The 23952-nt window shown below is 45.2% G+C and overlaps 2 protein-coding genes across 2 annotated transcripts in view; one reads left to right on the plus strand and one right to left on the minus strand.

The window, feature by feature from the left end:
* Positions 1-3612: 3612 nt before the first annotated feature.
* LOC138730091 (uncharacterized) lies at positions 3613-7766 on the minus strand. Its single transcript, XM_069874910.1, has 2 exons — positions 6713-7766; positions 3613-4209 (listed from the first exon to the last, which is right to left on the minus strand). Exons 1-2 carry the CDS (start codon positions 7742-7744, stop codon positions 4201-4203), a joined length of 1041 nt encoding a protein of 346 aa, XP_069731011.1. The 5' UTR covers positions 7745-7766; the 3' UTR covers positions 3613-4200.
* A 6438-nt stretch (positions 7767-14204) lies between these two features.
* ARHGAP6 (Rho GTPase activating protein 6) overlaps positions 14205-23952 on the plus strand; it is a 329176-nt gene continuing 319428 nt past the window's right edge. Inside the window, exon 1 of the mRNA XM_069874629.1 lies at positions 14205-14687. Coding sequence (XP_069730730.1) covers positions 14211-14687 — 477 coding nt within the window. The 5' untranslated portion in view covers positions 14205-14210. The remainder of the gene's footprint in view (positions 14688-23952) is intronic.

Raw genomic sequence — 23952 nt, forward strand, 5'->3', positions numbered from 1 at the left:
ATTAAAGAATTCAAAGAAAACAGACTTTGTTTGGATGTAAACATTCCCTTGCTGTCCTGGAAATATTAACACAGCAACACTGCACTGAGACATTAGGAAGAAGAAAGCATTCTTTAAAGTAAAGAAAGAGCAACAATCACCAAAAAAGGTAAAAGTACTTCTTGAAATATTTCAAGTTTACAAATATGTAAGATATTGTAAACACGTTCCTGCTTTTTACATCTCAGCTGCCAGTTAGCTGATTGCCCAGTAAACTGCCAAACTGCAAAGATACCAACTGGTTTTGACATGAAATCCCAGGGGAGGGGGAAAAAACCCAAACCCTACATTAAAAAAAAAAGTGCTGGACCCAGAATTCTTGGGTAATTGCTTGGGTAAATTATATGGGTAATAATTTATGTGCTGTATTGGGCAGACAGAATTTGGTGATAGGGTAACAGTCAAACCTACGTGTCAAAACAAGAGGGGAAAACATCTAGCTTTATAATTTCTCCAGACATGTTTTCAGGGACATAATTTCTTCATAAAAAGAACTGCTAAATGAATTGCCATAGACATTATCGATTGCTGCAGTCCTTATTAAGCATATGACCTAAAAAAGGTTTGACAACTTCACTAGGCAACATTTCCACAAACATCTAGGCTGTTAGCACTGACTCACATCCCTCCCCTCAATGGTTACAACAGTCTCTAGGCTTTTGGTTTTGATTTTACCCCAGGAGCGACAGGAAGACTTACTGCCAACGACACCAACTTCTTAAAAACATAAAAGCCTTGCAGGCAGCTGGGGAGTGCCCTGCGTGCACTCCATCCAGCAACAGACATGTACTGTATTTCTTCATGCTAGACCATACCAGCTTGGCAGAACTACCTACACAAGGTGAAAGGCTCTGTACATGCAGACAGTCCAGATAGACACTGCCTGATCCCTAAGGCTGGCCCTCAGGACATGCTCACTGTGTTCACCAGATTTTGATAAAGGAAAAAAAAAGAGGTTGGTGAGATGATGGGAGAAAGAGGAAGATGGAAAAGCAATAGTTTAAGCATAAATTGGAATTCGTCTCAAATAACTGCAGGATCTCATCAGAGCTCAGAAATAGGTTTTGCTCAACTGCAGACGTGACAGGTTGCCTCATGTGCAAAATGTTCAGCTGAAAAGCTGCCTTGGTGAAAAGCTTTGTTGCAACTTTGTACAAACGGTCAAGGGTTTTTTTGAGAAAAGCTTAAGAAATTGCAGCAACACTGAAAAGAGAACAACTTCCCCACACCCCCACTAACTAACTGGACTCACAGAAACAGTATAGGAAAAAAAACATTCCTGCAGATCACAGTTACTGAATGAATAACAGAATCACGGTTCATTTCCACACTAAGCCTCTCACTAATAACATGCTCTATCTTCACGTATCGCTTAGTTAAAGGGTTATCCTCAATGTCTGCTTTCAGACAAGTCTTTTCAGCACCTCTGTGCTGCCTGCCATACCATGCAAATGACAGACAAGTTTAGCTTGTAATCACCAAAAGAAATCTGCTCAAAAATGGGAGATGAACAGAGGATATGCACTTCTGCACCACCTTTTCAACATAGCCAGCACGCTGACTCAGCAAGGACAACTTTAGGATCTGCAAAGGCTAAGATTCACCTGGTGCCAATGACACACAGAAACCCAAGCAGCAACTAACTGCTGGAATTTGAAGAAACCCACTGATGCCCAACAACTTCAATGAGAAACTAATGGACAAGGAATTTTCTCCCAGAAGCTTAAAGCAAAACAATGAGGAGGAAAGCACACATGCAACAATTAACATAGGGAAGGATGCACAACTAGTGCAGTGATGTTACTGGGTGGCTCAAAGATAGTGATGAAGGCCAAGTTTGTAAAGAAAAAAAAGAAAAAAAAAAAGAAGAGGGAGCAGGGAGTCCCACGTCTTAAACCCACCACTAATAGTTTCAAAGGCAAGTTTGTTTATGAAAGCAGGCAGCAAGTTTGAAGCAACACTGACACTGGAAAGCAAGGCAGAGCCGTGGTAATCCTCTACAGCACATGCAGAAGACAGGGTGGTCCAACCCAGCACCAGTAACAACCAGGAAACTGGGAGGTGAGAGAGTGCCAGGAAGGGCACCAGACTGAATGAAGACTGGAAAGAATAACAAACACACCCAACAAATTCTTAGCAGAGGACTTGGTGAAGAACATTAGGAAGTGTTTCAGACTCCAGCTCGGTACGCTGCTCCCAAACAGGACAAGAAAACCAAAAGCTGTTGCTGCTTTGCTGCTGAGTCAATAAGGTCAAGACCCACACTTGTGCAGTTCATCAGTAGGACTGAGACCAACGTCAGCTCATTCTTTCTTGCTTAACATCCCCTCTCCCCACGCCTCCCCCCAAATCCTGCCACTATTACAGCACTTCCTCAGGAGGAGAGGAGACGCCTGCAGGGGTTCACGTGTACCAACCATGGTGAAGAGACAGCATGGACCAGCGAGTAAGAGTTCCGATTTCTTAACAAAAAAGGACAAGGGAAAAATGGCAGAGTAATTTGATTATTGAGCTTAGGACCCTTCTGAAAACTGAAAGGCATTTTTGTAACTTGTAATTCCATCTGTAAAAGTGCTCTACACTTTACTGTGAAGAATGCAGGTATCTCAGCATTTACTGGATCAGAGTTTCAGTTTGGAGGCCAATAGAATACTGATACTTCAGTAGAGAGGCTACTTCATTTTCAGACAGATCAAGGCCCGATACGTACAATTGTCTCAAAAACTGTCAAAGATGAAAAAGCTACAATAACTACAGTTAGAACATTATCAAGCCTTTATGCAAAATACCAAAAATTCATTTCAAAGGCCAGTTTGTTTTACGTCGATAGTTAAGACTGTTGTGCATTCACAACTAAAACCCAGAAAATTTTAAATTTAAAGGGTCAGGGGGTGGAAAAAAGTGATTACAAAACAGGAAGTGGCAATAAAAGAACAAGGAAAAAAAGGCCAAGATGAAGAACAGCATTTATATATAAAAATTTATTTAGGTGAAGTCACAAACAGTTCCATATCAATTTACAGACACTTCATGTTATCCATATTATTGAAACTACCAAGAAAGGTAAAGAAGAGCAGATAATGGCAGCCTTTTCTTGAAACAACTAAAGGTATGCCCTTACCATCATGCGCGCTACTGGATCATAGTTAATTACCTCGATCATACTCCCTAGTATGCAAGGGAAAAGGAAAAGAAAACAAAATACTGAGATGTAGAATGATTAAACCGTGAACCAGTGAATATGATTTTCATGAACATCAGACTACAAAGGTCTAGTCTGATGCTCAGGATCCCAAGAATTCTACAAAGATAAAAATAGAATAATAATAATAATTTAGGTCAATTATTATATTTGATCAAGAATTGTGTAATGCACAATTGAGCTGTAACTGATTTCTGGCAATGACAACAATGACTAATGCATTTTTCAGAGAAGAATGGAGAGGCAATATTGAGCCTCACAATAATTCTGTTGACAACCTGAGTTATTATACCAAGTGTATGATACTGTTTCAAGTCAAATACACATTTATGTTGCAGATACTCTCAATGAAATGGTAAAAGTAACAGCTGTGACAAGACAAGTTATGATTTATTTTTTTTTAAAACAAATATAGTACATAGGTTTTTGAAGTGTCCGGTTGTGATCTGCAAAGATCCAGGATTGTACATAAGTTTCCTCAAACGAGAAGGCTTAATCTGCACATTAAATTGGTTATATTTTCAAAGTAGTATTTTAGGACAGGGTTCTCCTCCAGGAGACTGTTCCTGACCTCATTCAATCAATGTTCAATTTATTCACCTTCCTGAATCTTTGCCCTCTTTGGATAGTCTGTGACAAGTGCTGCGCTGCAGGAATTCCTGTTTTCCAGCAAACTGGCTTGCTCTGCAGGTTTGTAGTCCATTGTTACAACTGCTGATTGGGTAAAATGAATTTCCTACGTCTTCTCTAGCACAGCTTGCAACGCAACAGAAGCAGAGGTAAAAGAATGCACTAGAATACCAGAGCTCCACTTAAACACCAACGGAGTCAGGCTGTTGGCACCAATAAGAAATTCTGTGTTTAACAAATCTGCAAATATTTAAAATCCAAAGTTAGTCAGTTTTAGATATAAACTTACCCCACTTAGTCTGACTACCATCCCAACTGGCCTTCTGTTTTCATGGAGTCTGGAAAAAAATTGACAATTGTCTGAAGTTAATGGAAGCATAAATTTGCAGGAATCAATCTCAGCTATCCTATATATGCACCAGTTATCGCACTCAAACTATAACTAGAGTTTCTCACTTTGTTTCTGTGTAAAGCAAAGTTACAGCTTTTCATCAGCACCTTAGGAAACACAGCTAGTTTCAAACACAACGCTTCATTCTACTTGACATTTTTTAACTAGTTTTTCACTCCCATGGAACTGCAGGACCAGAGATAAAGGCACTACGTTGACCTGAAACTGAAGGAGGCTTCAATCAAAAGGGGAAATTAAATCCAGTCAGGCTGCCTAATCCTATCCCTTGAAATTATGAAAACAAAATCAGCTCAAACAAACAATCTGGAAGAAAAGAGTCTTTGTAAATCACCTCCTCTTCCCCTTGACAGCATGAATGTGGAAAAGCTTAGGTTCTGGCCAAAGCTGTAAACCCATAAAAGGCTATCTTCTCCCACTTTAATTCTCCAATTCTTATGCCTAAAAGTGAAGTCACACTTGAGTTCTCTGAAATAGTTTAATATAACATAACTAGAGCTTGCAAGGAGCTGGAAGGCACAGCGGAAACCCACACGGGACAAAGAAAAAGTTCCTTGTTGCTGGATAAACTCATGATTTATTGTAGGCCTCATCTATATTTAACTAAAATAACAGTTTGAGCAGCTGTTAAAGACTTGGATTTTTAAGTGTTAAAACTTTATTTTAAATAAGAGACTAGGTGCTACTAATTAAAAACTACTCTAATACTAGAAAGGTGGTTGAATCCACACTGAACAATTGCAGAACTTTTACTTATGCTTTTTATTGTGCTGCTAAAGCATTACTGGTTTTACAAATGTTACACTTCCAGTATTTTGCAGACAATTTAGTTATAAGGAACATGTTAAATTTTTCATTACACAATTTCTAGGGGGAGAAAAAAAAAATATCAGTGCCACTGCTAAAAATCAGCTAGGAAATTTCCATGAAACCAAAGGGGACTGAGACCTCTAGTGCTTCAGCAGACAACAGTACAAAGCCCTGCACTGACAGACCAGAAGCTGTGGAAGAAGTTACACGTCTGGTAAACATGACAAACTGAAGATCCAGTCTTGGATGAGATGAAATCTACAAGCCATCAACCGTCTGGTGCTCACATAACAGCTGTAGCAAAGCAAGAACTGAGCTGCTGTTCTTGAGAATGCAGAAATCTAAACAGAGATACCAGAAGTTGAGTAAGTCTAGAATATCAACCACAGAAGGCACCCAGGCCACAAGGCCTGCACCAGCACCTTGCTAGACAACTTGCTGTGTGCTGTTTGCTCCCCTTGTTGGCCACAGGTTGGCCCAGAGAAGATACTTTCAGTAAGTACCAAAGTCAGGACTTGGTGTGACACACCAAACACTAGCAGATACTCTGAAAAAGGGTTCTCCCTTTCAGGTCAGGCTAACAGATTCAAGCAATTTAGCCACTCCTCCGCACTAGCAGTCCCCAGGAAGCAGTTCTGAGGAGGTCACAAAGCCCTTCAAGAACACAAAGGTTCTTCCCATGGCACTAAAAATTATTTAGAAATAAATCAGAAAGATAGGAGAAGCTCCCTATTGTCATTCAGCTGAACGTTTAGAGTTCAACATTTTCTGTGCTGGGGATTTGACAGACTACAGCCACCAGTATAACAAAGGCAGAACAACCCTCAGAAGAGACAGGCACCCCTCTGTACCCATGGATCTCGCTGTCACAGCTCAGGCAGTGGACAGGGTAGTGTTTGTGTACATCAAGAATTATACCAATACTGAAAGTGAAACCTGAACGTGCACAAAACTTTCCCTTCTTCCCCTCATCACAGCCACCATCTTTTCTCTCAAAACAAGCCAGAATTTGTGAATTAAAACTGCCGAGTCCCAAACCAGGTTAAACCTCCAAATCACAGCAAATTTGCAAACTGTGTCCACTCATATCAAAAAGTTTATCTTTATTCACATAGATTTTTCTGCCCTCCCACACAGCCTGCAACTGCCATGTGCTCCCATGGTAACAAGAGAATCTGTACTCATTAACTTACATAAGGAAAACTGTATTGCTGAGAAAGTTAACTTTTTAAAGACGACTCACAGGAAAAAGAGAAAAAACAAAACACCTTTCTTATAATATCTTAGGGAAAATGCAATTATATACCAGAGGAGGGAATCGGTAGGGTTCCCAATTTGCGGTGGCCAGAGCCACAAACGCTACAATTCTTTGCTGAGGGCACACTTTTCTCCCCAGCAAAGCCCACGGCTGCCAGGACAGCCAGCCGGGCTGTCACGCCAGCCCACGCCCCGCCAGGCGAAGCCACGGCCCCCTGGCCACCAGAGCGAAGGGTCATCACCACGACGCAAAAGGTGCCAACAGCCTCCCCTACCAACTCCTTCTCCCCTTCCCCTGTGAAGAGGGGCCGTGCCCGGCCAGGGGAGCAAGGAAAGACAGCGTCGCGGTTGCCAGCCTGTCACACCTTGCTCTTCTCCTCCTTCTCGGAGCTCTGTGACGGGGGCGGCTGTGGCGGCGGGGTGGCCGGCGAGGCCTCCGTCTCGTCCTCATCATGCCTGCTGATGAGCGACTTGAGGGGCGCCATCCACTTCATCCAGAGGTCGAGGTCGACGTCGCCCCAGGGCAGGTTGGGGTCCTTGGCCGCCCGCCGTCGAAAGTCCTCGTCGTAGCTCCTCCACGAGGTGCCCCCGTAGGTGGCGTGCAGCTTGCGGATGGTGTCCAGGTACTTGAACATGGCCCCGCAGCGCGCCGGGTGCTTCTCGCACAGCACGCTGGCGTACACCAGGAAGGCTGAGACCCACTGGTCCAGCGTGTCCCCCGGGCGCGGGCCGTGCTCGGGGGCCAGCTCTGTGTGGAGCAAGGAGAACAGGTCAATGAACTCCCCCCGCCAGATCCGCTCCTTCGTCGCCTTGGACAGCTTGTAGCCCAGCGGCCGCCTCAGCCCCACGTAGGGGGTGGCGGGCGCCTCCGCCTCGCCCTGCCCCGCCGAGGCCGCCCCCGCCGAGGCCGCCTCCGCGCACGGCCCGGCGGCCGCCGCCGCCGCCGCCGCGGCGCCCAGCGCGGCCTGGCGCTCCAGCCAGCGCGGGTTCACGTACACCGTGCGCAGCCGCGGCGCGGCCCCCGCCGCCCGCGCCGAGCCCTCGGCGCCCGGCTGCAGCCGCAGCACGGCCAGGGCGGCGGGCGCGCCCGCGGGCGGCTCGGAGCCGTCCCGCCGCGGGGCGGCCGCCGGCACCTGCTGCAGCAGCGGCGGCGGCGCCGCCCAGGGCGGGGAGCCCCCCCGAGGCCCCGCCGCCAGCGCCTCCAGGCCCGGGAGGCCGAGCCGCGAGCCGGGCGCCACGGCGCCGAGCACCCATCGGGTCTCGGCGATCCCGCAGCGGTCCCGGGGGCTCCGCGACCTCCCTTCCTCGCGGCGCCCGGCGAGCGCCGTCCCCAGCGTTAAGGGGGCCGCGGTTCCGGCCCGGCGCCGACGGCGGCTCCGCCGCCTCCCACGTGGCATCGGCGCGGCGGCGGCGGCGGGCAGGGCGCGCGCGCGGGGGGCGGGACCGCGGGCGGGGGGGGCGGGAAGAGGGCGGGGCCGAGCACAGCGGCGGCGCCCGGAGGCACCCGGGGGGGGACGGGAGCCGCTGTGGTGTTGGGCCCTTACGTGCCGGGCTTGCAGCGTGTAAGACGGAGTTTGTATGTTTTAAAACCGATATATCGGAGAATCACCAGGTTGGAAAAGACCCCCAGGATCATCGAGTCCAACCATTCCTATCAGGCACTAAACCATGCCCCTCAGTGTCTCGTCCACCCGTGCCTTAAACACCTCCAGGGAAGGTGACTCAACCACCTCCCTGGGCAGCCTCTGCCAGTGCCCAGTGACCCTTTCTATGAAAAATATTTTCCTGATGTCCAGCCTGAACTTCCTCCCTGTATAAAACTGTGTATAGTTACATATATAGTGTGCATATATACACTAATGTATAGTCATTATACAGTAACAGCCACTTAATGTCAGTATTATTGATTCACTAGAGCAAATGTTTGGAGAAGTAATGACATTCCATCAATTTTTCCTTTTGGTATATATAATTTTTTTAAGGGTGCTGTCACACGGATTCAGCTGTCCTAGCTAAGCACTGAGGAGGCCAATCCAGACACACACTTGCCAGGAGTCCTCAGAGTGTCTCCACAACTCACCCGCAGAGTCCCATGACAGGTAAGAAATAGGAGAATGTGAGGAGTTTAAGGGAGATGCAGCCCAACAGACAATATCCTTCCCAGTCATGTCAAAACACTTGCTATGGCACAGCCACACACGTCTTACCAAGGTGAGTCCCAAAACACACGGTGGCCTTTGTGGAAAAAGTACCAGCCCATGACACTACTTGATCACCACCCAAGAGTAGGTCAGACCCTACAGGGGTCAAAGCTCCATGCTGGCTCCTTGTGTGGGTTTAAGTTATTCACCCACTAGCTGCTTCCACAAACACTTCTCTAGCACCTTCTTCTACGGAGAAGCAGTTGTGGTTGCTGTGCTGAAAGGCCTATGGATCTTTTCCACTGTAATACAGACAAAAGTTCTGTAAAAACAGAACAGCTTTCCCGTCTGCACAGAAAAACTGGAAGAGCTAAATTTTACTAAGTCTTTTTGTTCAAAATAAAAAATCAAATCCCTGGAATTACAAGTTAGGAATTTTTCTGGAATAAAAATTAAGGTAAAACTGTGGTTTCGCCCCCTTTTTATACTTAATAAATTCTAAAGAAATAATAACAATGGGAAAATCCTCTTATTTTCTAATTCACCTTTTTTTTCAGAGTTTCTGTTCAGAAGTTTGAACAAAATAGTCTTTGCTTAGTTCTTAAGTTGAACACATACACATTTTGATAAACAATACTTTTTTTAAATAATGCTACCAGAACAAGTGCAACTGTGATGTGTTTTTAAATATTTTGATTTTAAATTCTGTCCAGTATCTCCTTGCATTTGCAGATTAATGGTGCTTTAATAACACAGAGTTTGTTAGAAGTACAGTAACACCATTAATATTTCTAAAATGTCCACATGCAGCAAGCTTGCTAGCAAGACAGGTGACATATAACTACACAAAATCCCTGAAAACTTTCTTAAGGTTAAGGTTTTCTTGACTTTTAACTGCAAATTCATATTTGGGTAGAACTGCAGTCATTCAAGTTGGCAGGGATGTCCCCTTGCAGGTACTGGAAGGCTGCCGTTATTTTTCCCTTCCCCATTCCAAACAACCCCAGCTTTCCTGGCATCTCCTCACAGGGCAAATGTTCCAGCTCCCAGCTGTCTTGGTAGACCTCCAAAGGACTTGCCAAAGTTTATTTAAGGTGCTCCATAATTGGAGGAACCTCAACTAGATACAGTATTCCAGATGAGGTCTATTGAACGCTGTGTAAAAGGCAATAATCACCTCCCTTGGCCTACTGACCATTCTTCTGTTGATGCAGCCCAGGGTGCTGTTAGCCTTCATCCCTGCAGGGCTCTCTGCTGGCTTATATCTGGCCTATGGGTCTCCAGGGCGCCCAGGGTCCTTCCCATCACAGCTGCACCCCAGCCTGTCAGTGCTCAGCCCACAGAAATGCAGGGGGTAAGTCTACGCCAAGGGCATTTGTCCTTCCTGACTTTCACAAGATGTCTGTTTTCTATTCATCTGGCCTATCTAGACCCCTATGAATGGCAGACCTGTCCTGGAGTGTGTTGAGTGTATGACTTAGTTTGATGTTGTCCACAAACCGGATAAAATTGCACTCTGTCTCCTCTTCCAGGCTATTGATATGATTATTAAACATGGGTTATTGAATGGATATATATTATATGGATATTGAGGACAGGACTCAAGACAGACTTCTGAAGAACTTCACTTGTAATTAGCTTCCAGGTAGAGTATAAACCATGAATCACTACCATCCAATCAGTTCTTCTCTCATCTTGTCTCAACAAGGAAGCTGCAGAAGACCACGCCAAAAGCCTCCAGTCCAATGCTCACCCGTCATTCATGGATCAAGGCAGGTGATCAGGTTGGTCAGGTATGATTTATCCTTGGTAAACGCATGCTGGGTCTTTCCACCCACCTTTTTCCCCTTTATATGCCTAGAACTAGTTTCAAAGAGAACTTGCTTTTGTGATTTTCCCAAAGTGAGGCTCATCAGCCTACAGCTCTTTGGATTGCCCTTGGTCTTTGGGAAGATGAAGTGCAACATTTAGCCCTTTTTTCAGCCATTAGGTACCTCTCAAAATCTCCATGACATTTCCAAGACAAAAAATGGCATTGCAGTAACATCAGCCAGACCTCTGAGCACCTGGCTGGTTCCTCAGATTTATTTACATGGGTTGGGGTTCCTCAAGAGAAGATCCTTGACTCAGTCCTTTTCCACTGCTAACAGATTCTCTTCTTGATACACAAAGGCTGGCAGACTTTCCTGATGAAGATCAAAGGCACAGAAAGCATTGAGCACCTCAGCCTTGTTGACACTAAGTCACCTGCTGCTTTCAACAGAGGTCAATCACCTTCCTTTCATATTCACTGCTAGTGTGGTGGTAGAAGCTGCTCTTGTTGCCCTTGACATCCTTTGCCAGTTACACCAACAAACAAGCTTTGGTTTCCTAAGGCCTGTATGACCAGGGAACGCTTCTATCCTCCTACACTGTGTGCTAAGATTGAACATATTTCAGGATAAAACTGATGACCAGAAAGTTCTAAGTGTCAAATGCATTCATTCCTCAAAATGTTTCTGAACTTCTATTGCATTATTGATCCACATCAATCTTATGGGCAGCAGTTACACAAATGGCTTTGCTTCAGAAGAAAAGGGCTGCTACCCAGTATCGGATCAACTAGTATTGTCTTGCTATTCCTCTGCTTATATGGCTTCACTGCCAATACCTTTTGGCTGGAGGTCAGTGCTAAGGCATGGGGACTAGGAGTATCTGTTCTGTGTTTGTGTAATGCCCACCAGAGCCCATGGAGCCCACCCATGGAGCCTCGCTGCATGTGTTGCTGCCAGGTCTCCAGCAATGTAGTTAATAGTAATAATGAACAGCAAGTTAAAAAAGAATCAGTAAGTGTTTATATTGCCATTGCCCCCAAAGATTCAGACAGCAGCAAACACAGGTGGTGAAGTTGTTTATACAAACACTTCCATGTATAAGCTAGCTTTGATCAGTGAATCACAGCTTCAGGTGTCTTTCTCATGAAACCTATCCTCCAATGTTTCCTAAGGGCTCTCATGGAGAAAATCAGCCAGACAATAGTACTATCTGGGCTGAAGTAGGTGGGAGTAAGTAGGTGGAATGAGAGCTTTGCTCTCACTTCATTTCAAGTAGTTCCTTGTAAGCTGACCTATGCTCCTAACACTGCACTTACCTGATAATTTCCATCTCCTTTCACAGGTTGTGTATGCCCAGTGTAAGGATCTGAGCATGCACTTGGAGGTTTGCTCGCTGGCAGCTGGTTGTGCCCAAGAGCATCTGCTCTTCAAAGTGGGCCATGCATCTTTCTGAGAAGGGCAGGAACCATTTCTAGTGGATTTTGGAGGCAGGCATCATTGTCCTCTCTTCTCCTCATGTGATCCCAACTCTGAATTTCCCCCTCCACCTTTTTTCATCATGTCTCCTTATCCCTTTGTGTTCCAATGATATGTTTGTAGAGGACCAAAGCAAATATTTGAAGCCTCATGACTGCAAAGCTGTATTCTAGACATGTCTCTCTCAACCGAATTGCTAGCACAGAACTGCAGAAACAAACTCAAATTGTTGTTTTATGCTTCAGACCTTCTTTTTAGTCTCAAGCATGAGACCTTACTGAAGGCATTAATGAGGAGGCAAAACGAAGCTTTAAACAGAAACAGCTGCAACCTTGGCTGCAGAGGAACTAGCCAGCTTTGGAATTAGGCAATAGAACAATTCATTTAATAAGAGAGAAAAACTCCTTTTCAGACAAAAAAAAAAAAAAAAGGAGGGGGAAATTGCATTTGGAAATACTACATAAAACCAGAACACCTCCCTTTGAAAGCAGAGGGGCCAGTGTGCTGTTTGTCTTTACCAAACATTAATAATGCCGCAAAGGAAAGAACTCTCTACTCCCTCTATTGATTAAACTAGAAAATGCTGCCACGGAGCACTTAACTACACAGGCTACAGGACACCTGGAGGGACAACACAACTCTGCACTAGGATTTTAGGAGGAAATGCTGCGTAAAGAGAAAATAACCCTTGTGTTGTGCTAAAGCACTGCCCCCCCCCCCCCGAAAACAGTCAGCCTTTTCCTCAGGAATTTTAAGAGATCTCTGCAATACTTTTGGGGAAACTATGGAGATGGTGGTTTCTCAGGTCAAAAGGATGCTTAGGCCCAAGAGAATCAGTAATCTAATCGTGATTTCATCTGAGAAAGAGGAGACTCAAGACTTGCAGGATCCCAGTTTGCGTGTTTTGTTTTTCATGTTGAAAAACGCAATGGCTGTATTCCTCACTGACAGAAGAGCAACAGACTTGAACTCATTCATAAAGCTAATGACAAGCATCACTGTTGAACTGCTCCCAGTGAGGGGAGGTCTCTGAGTGTTCTCAGCTGGGAGAGAGGGGCAGGAGTCAGATCCTGTGGCTAAGGGTCTGACTGTTTCCTCCACTCCAGGTGGGGAAGAAACAGGCTGGCTGGCTGCCAGTCTTCGTGGAGCTCTACGATATTGTTCTTCTGCGTGTATTCTGCTCCTGTGCTTCTGGATGGTTTTGACTTTCCCCAGCTTGTGCCTTTCTCCTGATATAGGTTCCCTTGCCTATGCTTAGAGAGAGAGCAAAGATGAGTCTCTACAGAGAATCAAGCAAGTAGTTCTGAGGAGGTTTTGCTTTCTTGGTCCCACTCCTTTTTTTCTGCTGCCATGAGCAACCCAGCTTGAACACATCTTGGGTGACCCACGCTGCCTGTGGGACTCACGCCGACATGGCCTCTGCACAGACTGTCAGAGAGGAGTATCAGAGTGTGCCTTCAAAGCAGGCATTTGTTATCAAGAACAAGTCACTGGCCTGATCTAGTGGGATGTCCCAGCCTACGGCACAGGGGTTGGAACTAGATGACCTTTAAGGTCACTTCCAACCCAAACTATTGTCCGATTCTATGATTCTGTCTTCTCAAACTGGCATAGCACTGGAACACTTGGGCCAGCACGTACTCGCCAGCTGAACTCGGTTGACGACCCAGTCCCGGTCACGCTACGGATGCGTGCTGCTCACTGCAAGCATCCTGCCTATTCCTGCAAGTTTTCCCTGAAGCCACCAGCTTTCCCCTACACGTGGGTACGCGGGTCGCGCAGCCAGCGGCGCAGCGCGTCCCCGCAGGTGCTGGACGTGGTGCGGGACTTGGCAAACTCAGGCCAGGCCTTTCCCTGCCCGAAACGACGGCGGCGAAACGCAGCCGCCCCTCTCCGCTCGCTCCCTCCGGACCGCGCAGCCGCTCGGTCCCGGGAGCCGCAGCCCCGCTGCCCGCACTCCCCGCCGGGGCTGCGGGAGGCGGCGGGCGGCCCCGGTACGGGCTGTCCCCGCCTCGGGGGGCGCCACCCGGGACCCCAGCGGGCCGGCGAGGGCAGCGAGAGGCTCCCGCGCGCATCGCGTCCGAGGGGGGAGTGACTCTGGCAGGCAGCGGCGAGCCGAGATAAAAGCTCCGCTGCTGCCTCCTTCCCTCCCCTTTTCTCTCGTAACTTTTTGTTTCTTTTTTTTTTTTTTTTTTTTTTTTTCATCCCTCCCTCTCCTTCCCAGCAAAGTGACCGCGGCGGCGGCAGCCCCGGAGCGTCCCCAGCGCCGGCCGCTGCCATGAGCCCCGCGGTGCCGCCGTCGGGTCGCGCTGCCGGGGGCTGATCCCGGCCGGGGGGGCGGGGGGGGTCCGGAGGAGGCGGAGGCGGCGACAGCCCGGGACCCCCGGGGGGAAGGGCCGCGGCGGGGGGGCGGGGGGGCAGCGGCCGCCGCGATGTCGGCTCAGAGCCTGCTGAGCAGCGTCTTCTCCTGCTCCTCCCCGGCCGCCGCCGCCCCGGCCGCCGCCAAGAGCCTCTCGAAGCGGCGGCTCCGCCAGACTCGCAGCCTCGACCCGGCCGTCATCGGCCGGGAGGACGGCGAGGGCGCGGGGCGGGCGGCGCGGGCGCGGACCCCGTGGGAAAGCCGCGGCCCTCGGGGCGCCCCGCCGGCCCCCGGCGCCTCCTTCTCCACGCCGAGCACCCCGCTGGAGCGCTCGCCGCCGGGCAGCGCCCTTTTCGACGAGGAGAGCCCCCGCGGGAAGCGGAGCCCCGGCTGGGAGCTGCCTTTCCTGGCGCGCGCCCCCTCGGCGTCGGCGCTGAGCGGCCCCGCCGGCGGCATCTTCGCCTCGCCCCGGCGATGGCTGCAGCAGAGGAAGGGGCAGCCCTCGCCGCCCGGGACTCGCCCCAGCGCCTACGTCGTGTGGAAATCCGAGGTAGGACCGCCCGCTCCCCGGGGACGGGCACCCGCAGCGCCGCCCGCCCCGACGGGGCGGCCCCTGGGAGCCCCGCGCCCGCCGGGGTGGTGGCCGCGGCTCCGGGGCCGTCGAGGCCACCGCGGGGAACGGGCGGCGGTGCCCGGCGGTGCCTCGACGGGCTCCGTATAGAGCCGTCCGGGACACGGGAAACCTTCCCCTCCCGGCTTCGCACCTCGGAAACCGACGCGGGTCGCGGCTTCTAACGAGCTAGATTATTTCTTAACGTGCGCACCCAGTGACCTGTGATTTATTTGACAACGCGCGTGTGTCAAAGCCACACGAGGAGCGAGCGTCTTCCAAGACAAATCCAACTCTGTAATGCAAATATTTATTCATTTCGCTCGGACGTTGTAGATGTTGGGCTGCCGGTATCGTACAGTGCGGACAAATGTATTTAAAGAATGTGGCATTGTTGGTTACGCACAGCCCTTTGTAGAGGGAGAAGAAGAAATGTTTTGTGTGAAGAAATTCTCCATCGTGTTTGTGGTGTTTAGGTTTCCTGCTTAACTCTTTAGTAGTGCCTGTTGGAACTTTTGGGTCGGAGTCCAAAAGCAGCCTTTTCCTTTCGTTCCTGTTTTCATATAAGATATATTTATGCCCCATTGCTCCAGTGGGATGAAGGAGCCATTCAAAACTTACTACCTTATGCAGTGAATCCAAAGCCAAACTAGGTACCGTCACTGCACAAGATTTCCATGACTAGTTTTTGAGGGCGCGGGCTGCCTCTCACCCTGAACGAGCCCGCACATCCCCTTATTAGCTTGGGATGTGAAAGTTGTCAGCACCTGCCAGCAGGGCTGGAGTGTCAGTGCTCGGATGCCCGCTTCAGACGTGGGGTTGGCCAGCGTTGGAAGAGGCAGGGAAGATTTTTAGGACTTTCCGAAAATGGATTATTATTAAGTTTTGTGATCAGAAGTTACTCCTAACCATATTTCGTCTTGTTGCTTGAATTTTAAGTTAGCTAAAAATTCATGATTTCAAAGAAAGTTTGTGGGAGTTGCAGTGTCAGTGACAAAAAGCCTCCAGCGAGACAGTGGCTGCTTGCACTAATTAAGGATAAATTGGCTGCTTATCCACTCATGATTTGGTAAGGAACATCAAAAACTATAAGATACGTAAGATTTACGTGCAGAGTTTCCTGAGTCCAAGACTCAGAACGTGGTCTCCGATATGCAGCTCTGGACAGGTATCCCTGTTTTCACTGAATCCATGCAAAGGTTTTGGACACTGAGGGCACATAAGGGCTAGTTTACCTGGCATTTTCTACAGATCTGTATGTAGCACAGCACATGTCCAGACTGAAAACTCAGAAGTGCAATTATTTTTCCTACTTTGGTGACTATCTAGCATTTTTAAATAGTCAGACTCTTCCTTTGAAGGGGGTGTGTGTGTTATATGTGATTGCATTATAGTGATGTAATTCATAGTTAAACTTGATTCAGCACAGTTTCGTGTGATGTTACAGTGCTGTTATCTGACAGATTGTTGTTTACCTGGCATTTGAACCTCAGCAGGTATCTTTCAAACATTTAAGAAGTGGATGTTTGCACTAACGACGTTCAGTCTTGTATTTTGGAGGCAACTTTCCTACTGAAGAGGCCTGATGTTTAGAGTAACTGAGACATACGTGTGAGTGCAGTTTAAAAAAAAACCTCATTTTTGTTAGAAAAAAAACCACCCAGCGTGATTCTGTTGTAAGAGAATAATTTTGTGAATGTCTGATCCCAGCGCTGTCAGGACAAGTGAGTATCTGCATCTCTGTGCCAGGTTCCCATGCCTGGGCTGGGCAGGTGGCCTGGCCACCCCTCTCCATGAGTCCTCAGTTAGGAACAGGTGTCATCACAGGCATTGTGCTGGGATTCACAGTGGTGTGGCTATGATGTAGGAGGAGGCGTGCTGCACCCGGAGCCAGGCTGCCGTGGCTGGTCAGTGTCATCGCTGTGAATTTATGGCACTGTGCGTCAATTGACATACTGCCTGATACCTGCTGGTTTCAGAGTTTGTATTTTCAAGGCGTTATACAAATAGTCACTTAGTCGTAACTACAGGCAATGATGCGTAGAAATGGGTTTGATCTATATTTTAAATGAAACTGCACGTACAGAATTTTAACTGTCTTCTCCCTCTTACTGCAGGCATATATCCTAATGTTCATTTGGTTTGGCTTTATCATAAAACAGCATTATTCATGAAGGATGTAGTTGCTTGCTTCCCATTTAGTCTTTATGGGAAAACGACTTGTTCATTTTTTGGTAAGTGAAGGACTCTGTTTCTGAGACTTCACCCTAGCTGTGCCAAAGCAAGTGTACTTGGGAAGGTGAAAATACCACATTTTACTGGGTAAAAAGGAAGTAACAATTCATAATGTTCTAACTTTAAAAGATCCCATTATCCAAATTATCGCATTCTCAACAGAAAATCTGTAATTCATTTTTTTTTCTGACTTGAAACACAAAGTACATCATGACAATGATTTTACTCACCTGTAAAAGACAAACGAATACATGACCACAAGCAGAAATTGAGCATGGAAGGTTTTGGTCTGAGAATTTAAGAATTGTCATCCTATTAACTGGGGGATAAAGAGAGATATTCATTACAAAGCCTGTTATCTTTACCTTCCTTCCAACTTCTTCAGTATAATTGTACTTTTTGGAAAATATTTCTCTAAAGCCACTGTGCATAACAGGGTTATGCACTGAAAAGAATATTTTAGGAGATGTACACGGGAATTGTTTTGTTCTTCCTGCCTTAATCTCTAAAGCAGTTAAGAGAAGTGAAAATGCAATGGAGATTTTATCTTCAGAACTCCCTAAAATAATACCTGTGAGCAGGACCTCCTTTACTCGCGTGGATCTGTGTGGTGGTATCTAGAGGGATGTGGTGAAGATGTGGTTTGCAGCATGTGCTGGTGTGGAAGCTGTGCAAATCCCGCCCTTGGGCAGCTCAGGGCTTCAGGGCTGCAGGGATAGGAGCAGGAGAACCTAGCCCAGCTGTATTGAGGTTTTAAAGAGTGTGTTGAGTGCTCCGTTACCAGCTGATCTGTGAGATCTGTATATGAGGCCAACAAGTTTGTAGTAGCTTTGATACGAGGCCAGGAGAAGGATGGATTGTTTGTTTTACCTTTTTTTTGTTTTTATTGTAGTTTCTTGACTTCAGCATTTTATGCCACAATCCTATCTACTGGCCTGGGGATGGCAAGGTTGCTGCTCAGTTCACGTGGCCGTTCATAAATAATTTTTAATAGAATGCCAAAGTGCACAGGGGAGTTTCAGTTTCAGCAGCAGGTCACACCTAAAGGCTTCACACAAAGAAAGATGTTAAGGCTATATTCTTGGATCCACAGATTTCTGGACGTGAAGCATCATGTGGGAGAGGTGTATCTCATTCCTGGGTGATCTGGCTCTTTTTTATCAACATGTAATTTTATTCACAAGAATATTTTACAACTGTAAAGATTTTTTTTGGCAGAGTTTTATGTTGCTGACAAGCATTCTTCCCCCCTTTCTATTATCTGCTCATGTATAAGCCGCTTAAAAAACCTGTTCCTGGGTCTGTGGAAATCAGTGACAACATTTCCAGTGGTTTCAGCAGGGCAAAGCTGAGGGGGATTTTTAACAAGGGGATAAGCATTCATCCTCAATCCCCATCAGATCTCAGCTGTCCTTTTAAGCCATTTTCCTTAAAGAAAATTCACTTTCACTTACAAAATTAAGTCTGTTATGACTATTATGCTTTCATCAAGTGTTTCACAAGATTGAGTAACTCTCTAAGTAAACTAACTTGAATGGAAAAAATGGTAAAAATATGTGTAAATACATTAATGCCTTGATTACATGAACATTTAGTCATACATTTATGCTTAAGTACCTGAGTAGTCCTTTATAAGCTAAAGATTCTTCCAGTGACCAACTGGAATACATTTGCCAGGTGAAAAGTCCAGAATAGCTCAAAATGAATAGGTCTGTGTGGAGTCTCGAGCTGTGTTAATTCTTCTGCATACCTTTCTGTCCTAAAGATGGCAATGGAAAGCTGCAGCTTATGTATAACAAATATGGCAAATCATGTGAGTGTATCTGAGTAATCTCTTTGCTATGATAAACCAAATCTACACACTTAAACTTATATGGCCTGATTATTTTGATGTCCTACTCCGTATGTTATTGAGTAATTAAACGTTAATGTCTTCAGCTAATATGCTTTTCTAGGGGAGAGCTGTTTTTAAAGTAATGATAGCTTAACATCTGGAGCCTTCCCACTTGCGTGCCTGGCTGACAGGAAGCAGGAGACATCATCGCGAGTTTGCAACTTGCTCCTCAGCACCTCAAGTTGCTCATTGATTCAGCCTTTCCTCACTTCTTTCTTCTCTTGGTGCAGCCTGCAGTCAACCTGCCTGCTCTCTCAGGGAGGCGTTCTGTGAAGAGCAGTGGGGTGAGGGGTTTCCCACGATGTGGAAGGGGAGGTTGCCCTGGTTCCTCACCAGGTTTTGCAGGGGAAGCAGGAGTTACCCTAGTGTCTACTGAGATGTTGGCCAGCCAAGCTGTGGCTAGCTGCAAGGATGTTGGAGTTGCATGTCCGCAGAATCAGAACAACATTGGTTTAACTAAATTAATTTATAACCGCTGTTTCTGTCACATGGAATAATTATTTAGAGCATGGCTGTTGGGAGTAGTGAATGCTCACAAAACCAGTTTCAACTGATAGATGCCTTGGAGGTCAGCTTCCATAAATTCACTTGCTTGGTACTTTAAGAGTTTAAGTCCATTGGGAAGACTGATTCAGATTCCCTCTTTCTGCATTGCCTTGCTTGCCAAAGTTTCCCCGTAAACATGACTGCTTTTGCAAATAATATTAATTTGCAACCCCATTTTTCCAAGGTGCTATGAGTGACTAGCTTAGTTCTTTCTGCTTTTTTACAGCCAGTCCTTGCTTCAAAACTATGCTTATGGAAGGATATACATGGAAACTATTTTCAGAAAAAAGGGGCAGAGCAAAAACCTTAGAAATGGTCCAAACTGAGAGGTCACATCACTACATGCATATATATCTTTGAGTGCTTCAGTTGAGTACTTTTATTTGAGGTTGGTGGAACAAGTTGTTATGGAAAGAAAAAGGACTCATCACATAATCAGGTTTGCAGGAGCAGAACCTATTAATCATGGATTTAGTGGAGGGAGAGCTTTTTCTTTATTTTTTCCTTCCCTTGTTCAACTCATGAACAGTGATTGATATGTACTCTGAAACTTGTAGGTTACCTACGGAAAAGAGAGAAAGAAGGCAGTCTGCTATTCATTAGGATACATAAAGAAAACATGAAATAGAAGTATATATGCTGCATCTCTTTCAAAAGATTTAGAGTGAGATACTTAAGCGAAGAAACCCTTTCCTCAGTTTTCACTAGGCATTGCATTTTGAGTGGTTTGATGTGATGGCACGTTTGCCAAACTAAGGGCTGAGCTGGAGTCTTCTAGCTACACAAGCAAAGCTGCACTTGGAAGTAGGTGTAAGGATCTACCACCAAAAGCTGCAATAGCTCACATCGTCTAGCTGTCAATACTCTGCAATAAACTAATTTAACACTGCAAATGCAAGTATTTTAATGGAATATCTCCTCAGCATTTAGTCTTTTGTGACAGTGTCATATTTATTATTGTCCACTTGCTATGGTCTTACAGGCTTTATCTTCACTGTTGCGTTCATGGTTTTGACTTTGTTGCTTCTGCACTTACCTGTGTTTATTGTGTGGCTTGTTACAATGAGATGCTCTGAAATCGTTTCCCTGTCAGTTGGAAAATTATTCCGTCTTTGGGAAGGAATTGCAGGGAATGTATTAAATTGCCGTCTGCACTAGTTCATCTTTTCGCCATAATAATCTCTCAAGAGGTGTATCTCAAAAGATATGTAGCTGAAGTGTGAGCTCAGTGTCTTGTTAGACTTATCCTTAAGCACCTTGATACTTAATCCAGACATTTTTGTATATGGATGGAAGGCAGGTTTAAATGAATTCCCATGTAGAGCCCTGATTATTATTTGTCCAGGGAGCAAAACGGGGCTATAGCGTTGTTAGATAGCTTTTTTGTTATTGTGCTTTTTTGGTCTTCCTCCAAGCTTTTGAAAAACCGGACACTCCCCCATCCCCAAAATTGCTAATTTGCATTTTTGCCTTTGAGAGGACATTTTTAACAAGATATGTGAGAAATGTATTTTGGAAGGTTTTTGGTTTTTTTTAAAGTAAAAAACCTGGTGTGATGATATTTGCCACTGTTCTGCTTTATTTTCTTCCATACACCACCCTAAAACACTAGGGACATAGATTAGTTTTAGTCTAAGTCCATCCCAGTCAATGCTGTAGGAGTTCTACAGTTGCAAAACTTGGTGGGCAGAAAGTTGTGGATATTGTATGAAGAGGAATGCCATTAAAAGTAACTAAATATATTCAGCATTTCTGAATTTGGCAAATGCGCCCTTCCTGTTCCCAGCTAAATGATGCCTGAAGACATTTGGTGAAAATATGGGAGTTGACAGCTAGGACAGATAGAATTCTTCCTGAGTGTGAATTGCTTAAGTAACGGGAAAGGAACTTGTGAAAATAATAAAAATGAGACCGAAATGTGATTTTCAGCAGCTTCTAAAATATCAACCACCCAGACTGCTGTCTTGACTTCATGGAGTTGCAGCACGTTTAGGTTTGCAGACTCTCTAGTATGACAAGCACTGCAGCTGCAGCAATTTGCAGGTGAAGAACTTTTCAGGAGTCTCATGATTCTTCTGCGGCGTTATGGTGATATGAGCATATAGATGTTCAGAATGTTTTGGGGTTTGTTTCTTGGTTTTTTTTTTTCCTCCTTCCAGATGTAAGTATCATCATGGAAACCACCAGGGACCTATGAGCAAGCAGGACTGAACACTCTTTCTCATATAATAGTAACTAGATTGTATCAGTGTCAGAGTTGCAGAGTTGCAACCTTAATCTAAAAAGGTAATGAAACTTAAGGTTATAATGGCAACACTGTCTTAGTCTCATTCAACCTGATATTACACTGCTTATATTTGATTTTCTGGCTATGTGGCATAGTACTTGAGAACATAAGGATCACTGGAATTAAAACGTATCTTTTGCACATCATGGGATACACTGGTTTTTAACTAAATCACGTGACTGAACACTGGGAGAAGAGTCTAAATATTTCATTCAGCTTATGGAAACTGGAAGGGGGGCAATAAGAAAGTAATGGCAAGATGCAGACTTTACTGGAATTTGTCATCAAGGCTCATAGTCCAATTTTGCAGGGTATTGAGATCTCAGACTTCAATCTGACAGGGTACTTGGGTGTGTGCTTTACTTTTGATGGGTGAATACTGCCAGTCAAAATAAGTGTATCAAGTAGTAAGCAAAGACTTTAGTTATCATTCAGCCCTAGGAATTTTATTTGCTTCACCTGTATTTAACACTTTTGTAGCTATGATTTTGTGCATATTTTTAAGCTGTGTCTGTGCAAAATAATTTCTATTATTTTTATCTATTCTTATAACATAGCAATAATACATATATATACAAATACATGTGCATGCTTTCTGGTTGAGTTTCAGCTTTTCCTCAATCAGTGCAGACTGGCTATTGCAACTTACATGTCTGTTCCGCTCTGGTTGTCAGCAAGAAGTTATTAAGTCCCTGGGAGAGTTAAGAGTGTTTTTGAAGGATTTGATGAGCTTCCAGTGCTTGATACTTGCTACATTGTCATACTGGAAACAGATGTTGGGTACCACATGTGCATGTTTTTGGAGCTAAGTAGGAGATTAGGTACTGTGTCTCTGGCCCATAAATACAAACACCAGTTTCCCTCCCTAAAGGTCTGATCCTTGGGTCATTGTCCTTGCAGTCTTGGCTATGGGAGCAGCTTGCATCAGCCTCCCAAGCTGTCAAATCAGAACTATCTTTTCTGGATCTTCCCAATCATTCTGTCTGTATCCTCTCAAAGCCAAGACCACCTAGTTTACAGTATTTCTCCATAAGGACTCTTTGACAGTGCAAGGTCAAAAGGAGATTCTTGAGTATTGCAATTAATGAGGCTTTACTGTAGCTCTAGCCTGCTATTTGGATTCGCCAATTGAAATGTTGATTAGTCTTTTTGTTCTTCTAAATAATTTATCTTGTATATGAACAAAATATTTTTCAACAAAGTACAGAGTATAATACAAACTTTGCTAACAAATGAAAGATTTTTTTTTTTTTGTGCAGTGTGATTAAGATTACTTTTAGATTGCCTGAGTTATTCTTCTCCAAAGGACTGGCTTCCTGGATTTGATATTCAGTAATGAGACTGTATTTCCACTGGACATCTATAACTGAGTTTTTTAAAGGAAGATTAACACATTTTTTCCATTGCTATTTTCAGGTTTTACTTGCTTTATCCCATTGTTTTCTGCTACTGTTGTAACATGGCAAGACGGTTTTTGAGCACTCTTTTTCTTTTTTCTCTGAAGGGTAGTTTCACTTGAGTTGCACCCTACTGAGAGTAATGTGGTGAGAAACTAGTTGGCAGTGCTCTGTTCAGTTTTCACTTGCCTCTCTCTCAAAAAGTCTAAAAATATTCCTCCTACAGGAAATGTTTTTCATTCTGTTATGTCTTTTGCTTCCCGTAGGAGGTATTTCTTTTAATTTATTGAATAAACCTTTCTGAATTGTATTCCCATAAGAGTTTGGGGACAAAACTTTGGGCAAACCGTCCAAGAAGTCTCACCATCTTCGGTTGTTAGAAGGTGTACGGTATTTTCTTTATACTGTGTTGTCAGGCTCTGGGACAAGCTGACACTTAAGTGAAATGGGAGAATTTGAAGTTAAAGAGCGTGAATTAACACATCTGCTGTAACTTCTCAAGTTCTGTTGTTTTGATCATACATATCATATTTATCTTTCTTAAATCATAAAGAAAGCCCTCTTCTTTTGTCCCTACCCTTGATTTTAAAAGAATTCCGGACAATATTTTGATCTCAATCTCATTACCACAATAACTTTTGTAAGCGTACACGTATATAGGAAGGCTAAAGCCTTGTAGCAGCCTGGTTGAAAGTCAGCTATGTTTAGCTGTTAATTTAATGTGGAAGACAGGGCACGTTGTTATTTGAAAAGGTTGGTAGTTAAAGAGAAACTGGAATAGATTACATTTCCGTGCTCCAAAATAAGACACTATCTACTCTATCCTAAATTAGAACAATATGGTTG

Source organism: Phaenicophaeus curvirostris, chromosome 1, assembly GCF_032191515.1.
Source record: "Phaenicophaeus curvirostris isolate KB17595 chromosome 1, BPBGC_Pcur_1.0, whole genome shotgun sequence".
In the NCBI taxonomy this organism is placed as follows: domain Eukaryota; kingdom Metazoa; phylum Chordata; class Aves; order Cuculiformes; family Cuculidae; genus Phaenicophaeus; species Phaenicophaeus curvirostris.

Excerpts from the sequence above, each read along its gene's own strand:
- LOC138730091 (XM_069874910.1), bottom strand. The coding sequence starts at position 7,744 with ATGCCACGTGGGAGGCGGCGGAGCCGCCGTCGGCGCCGGGCCGGAACC.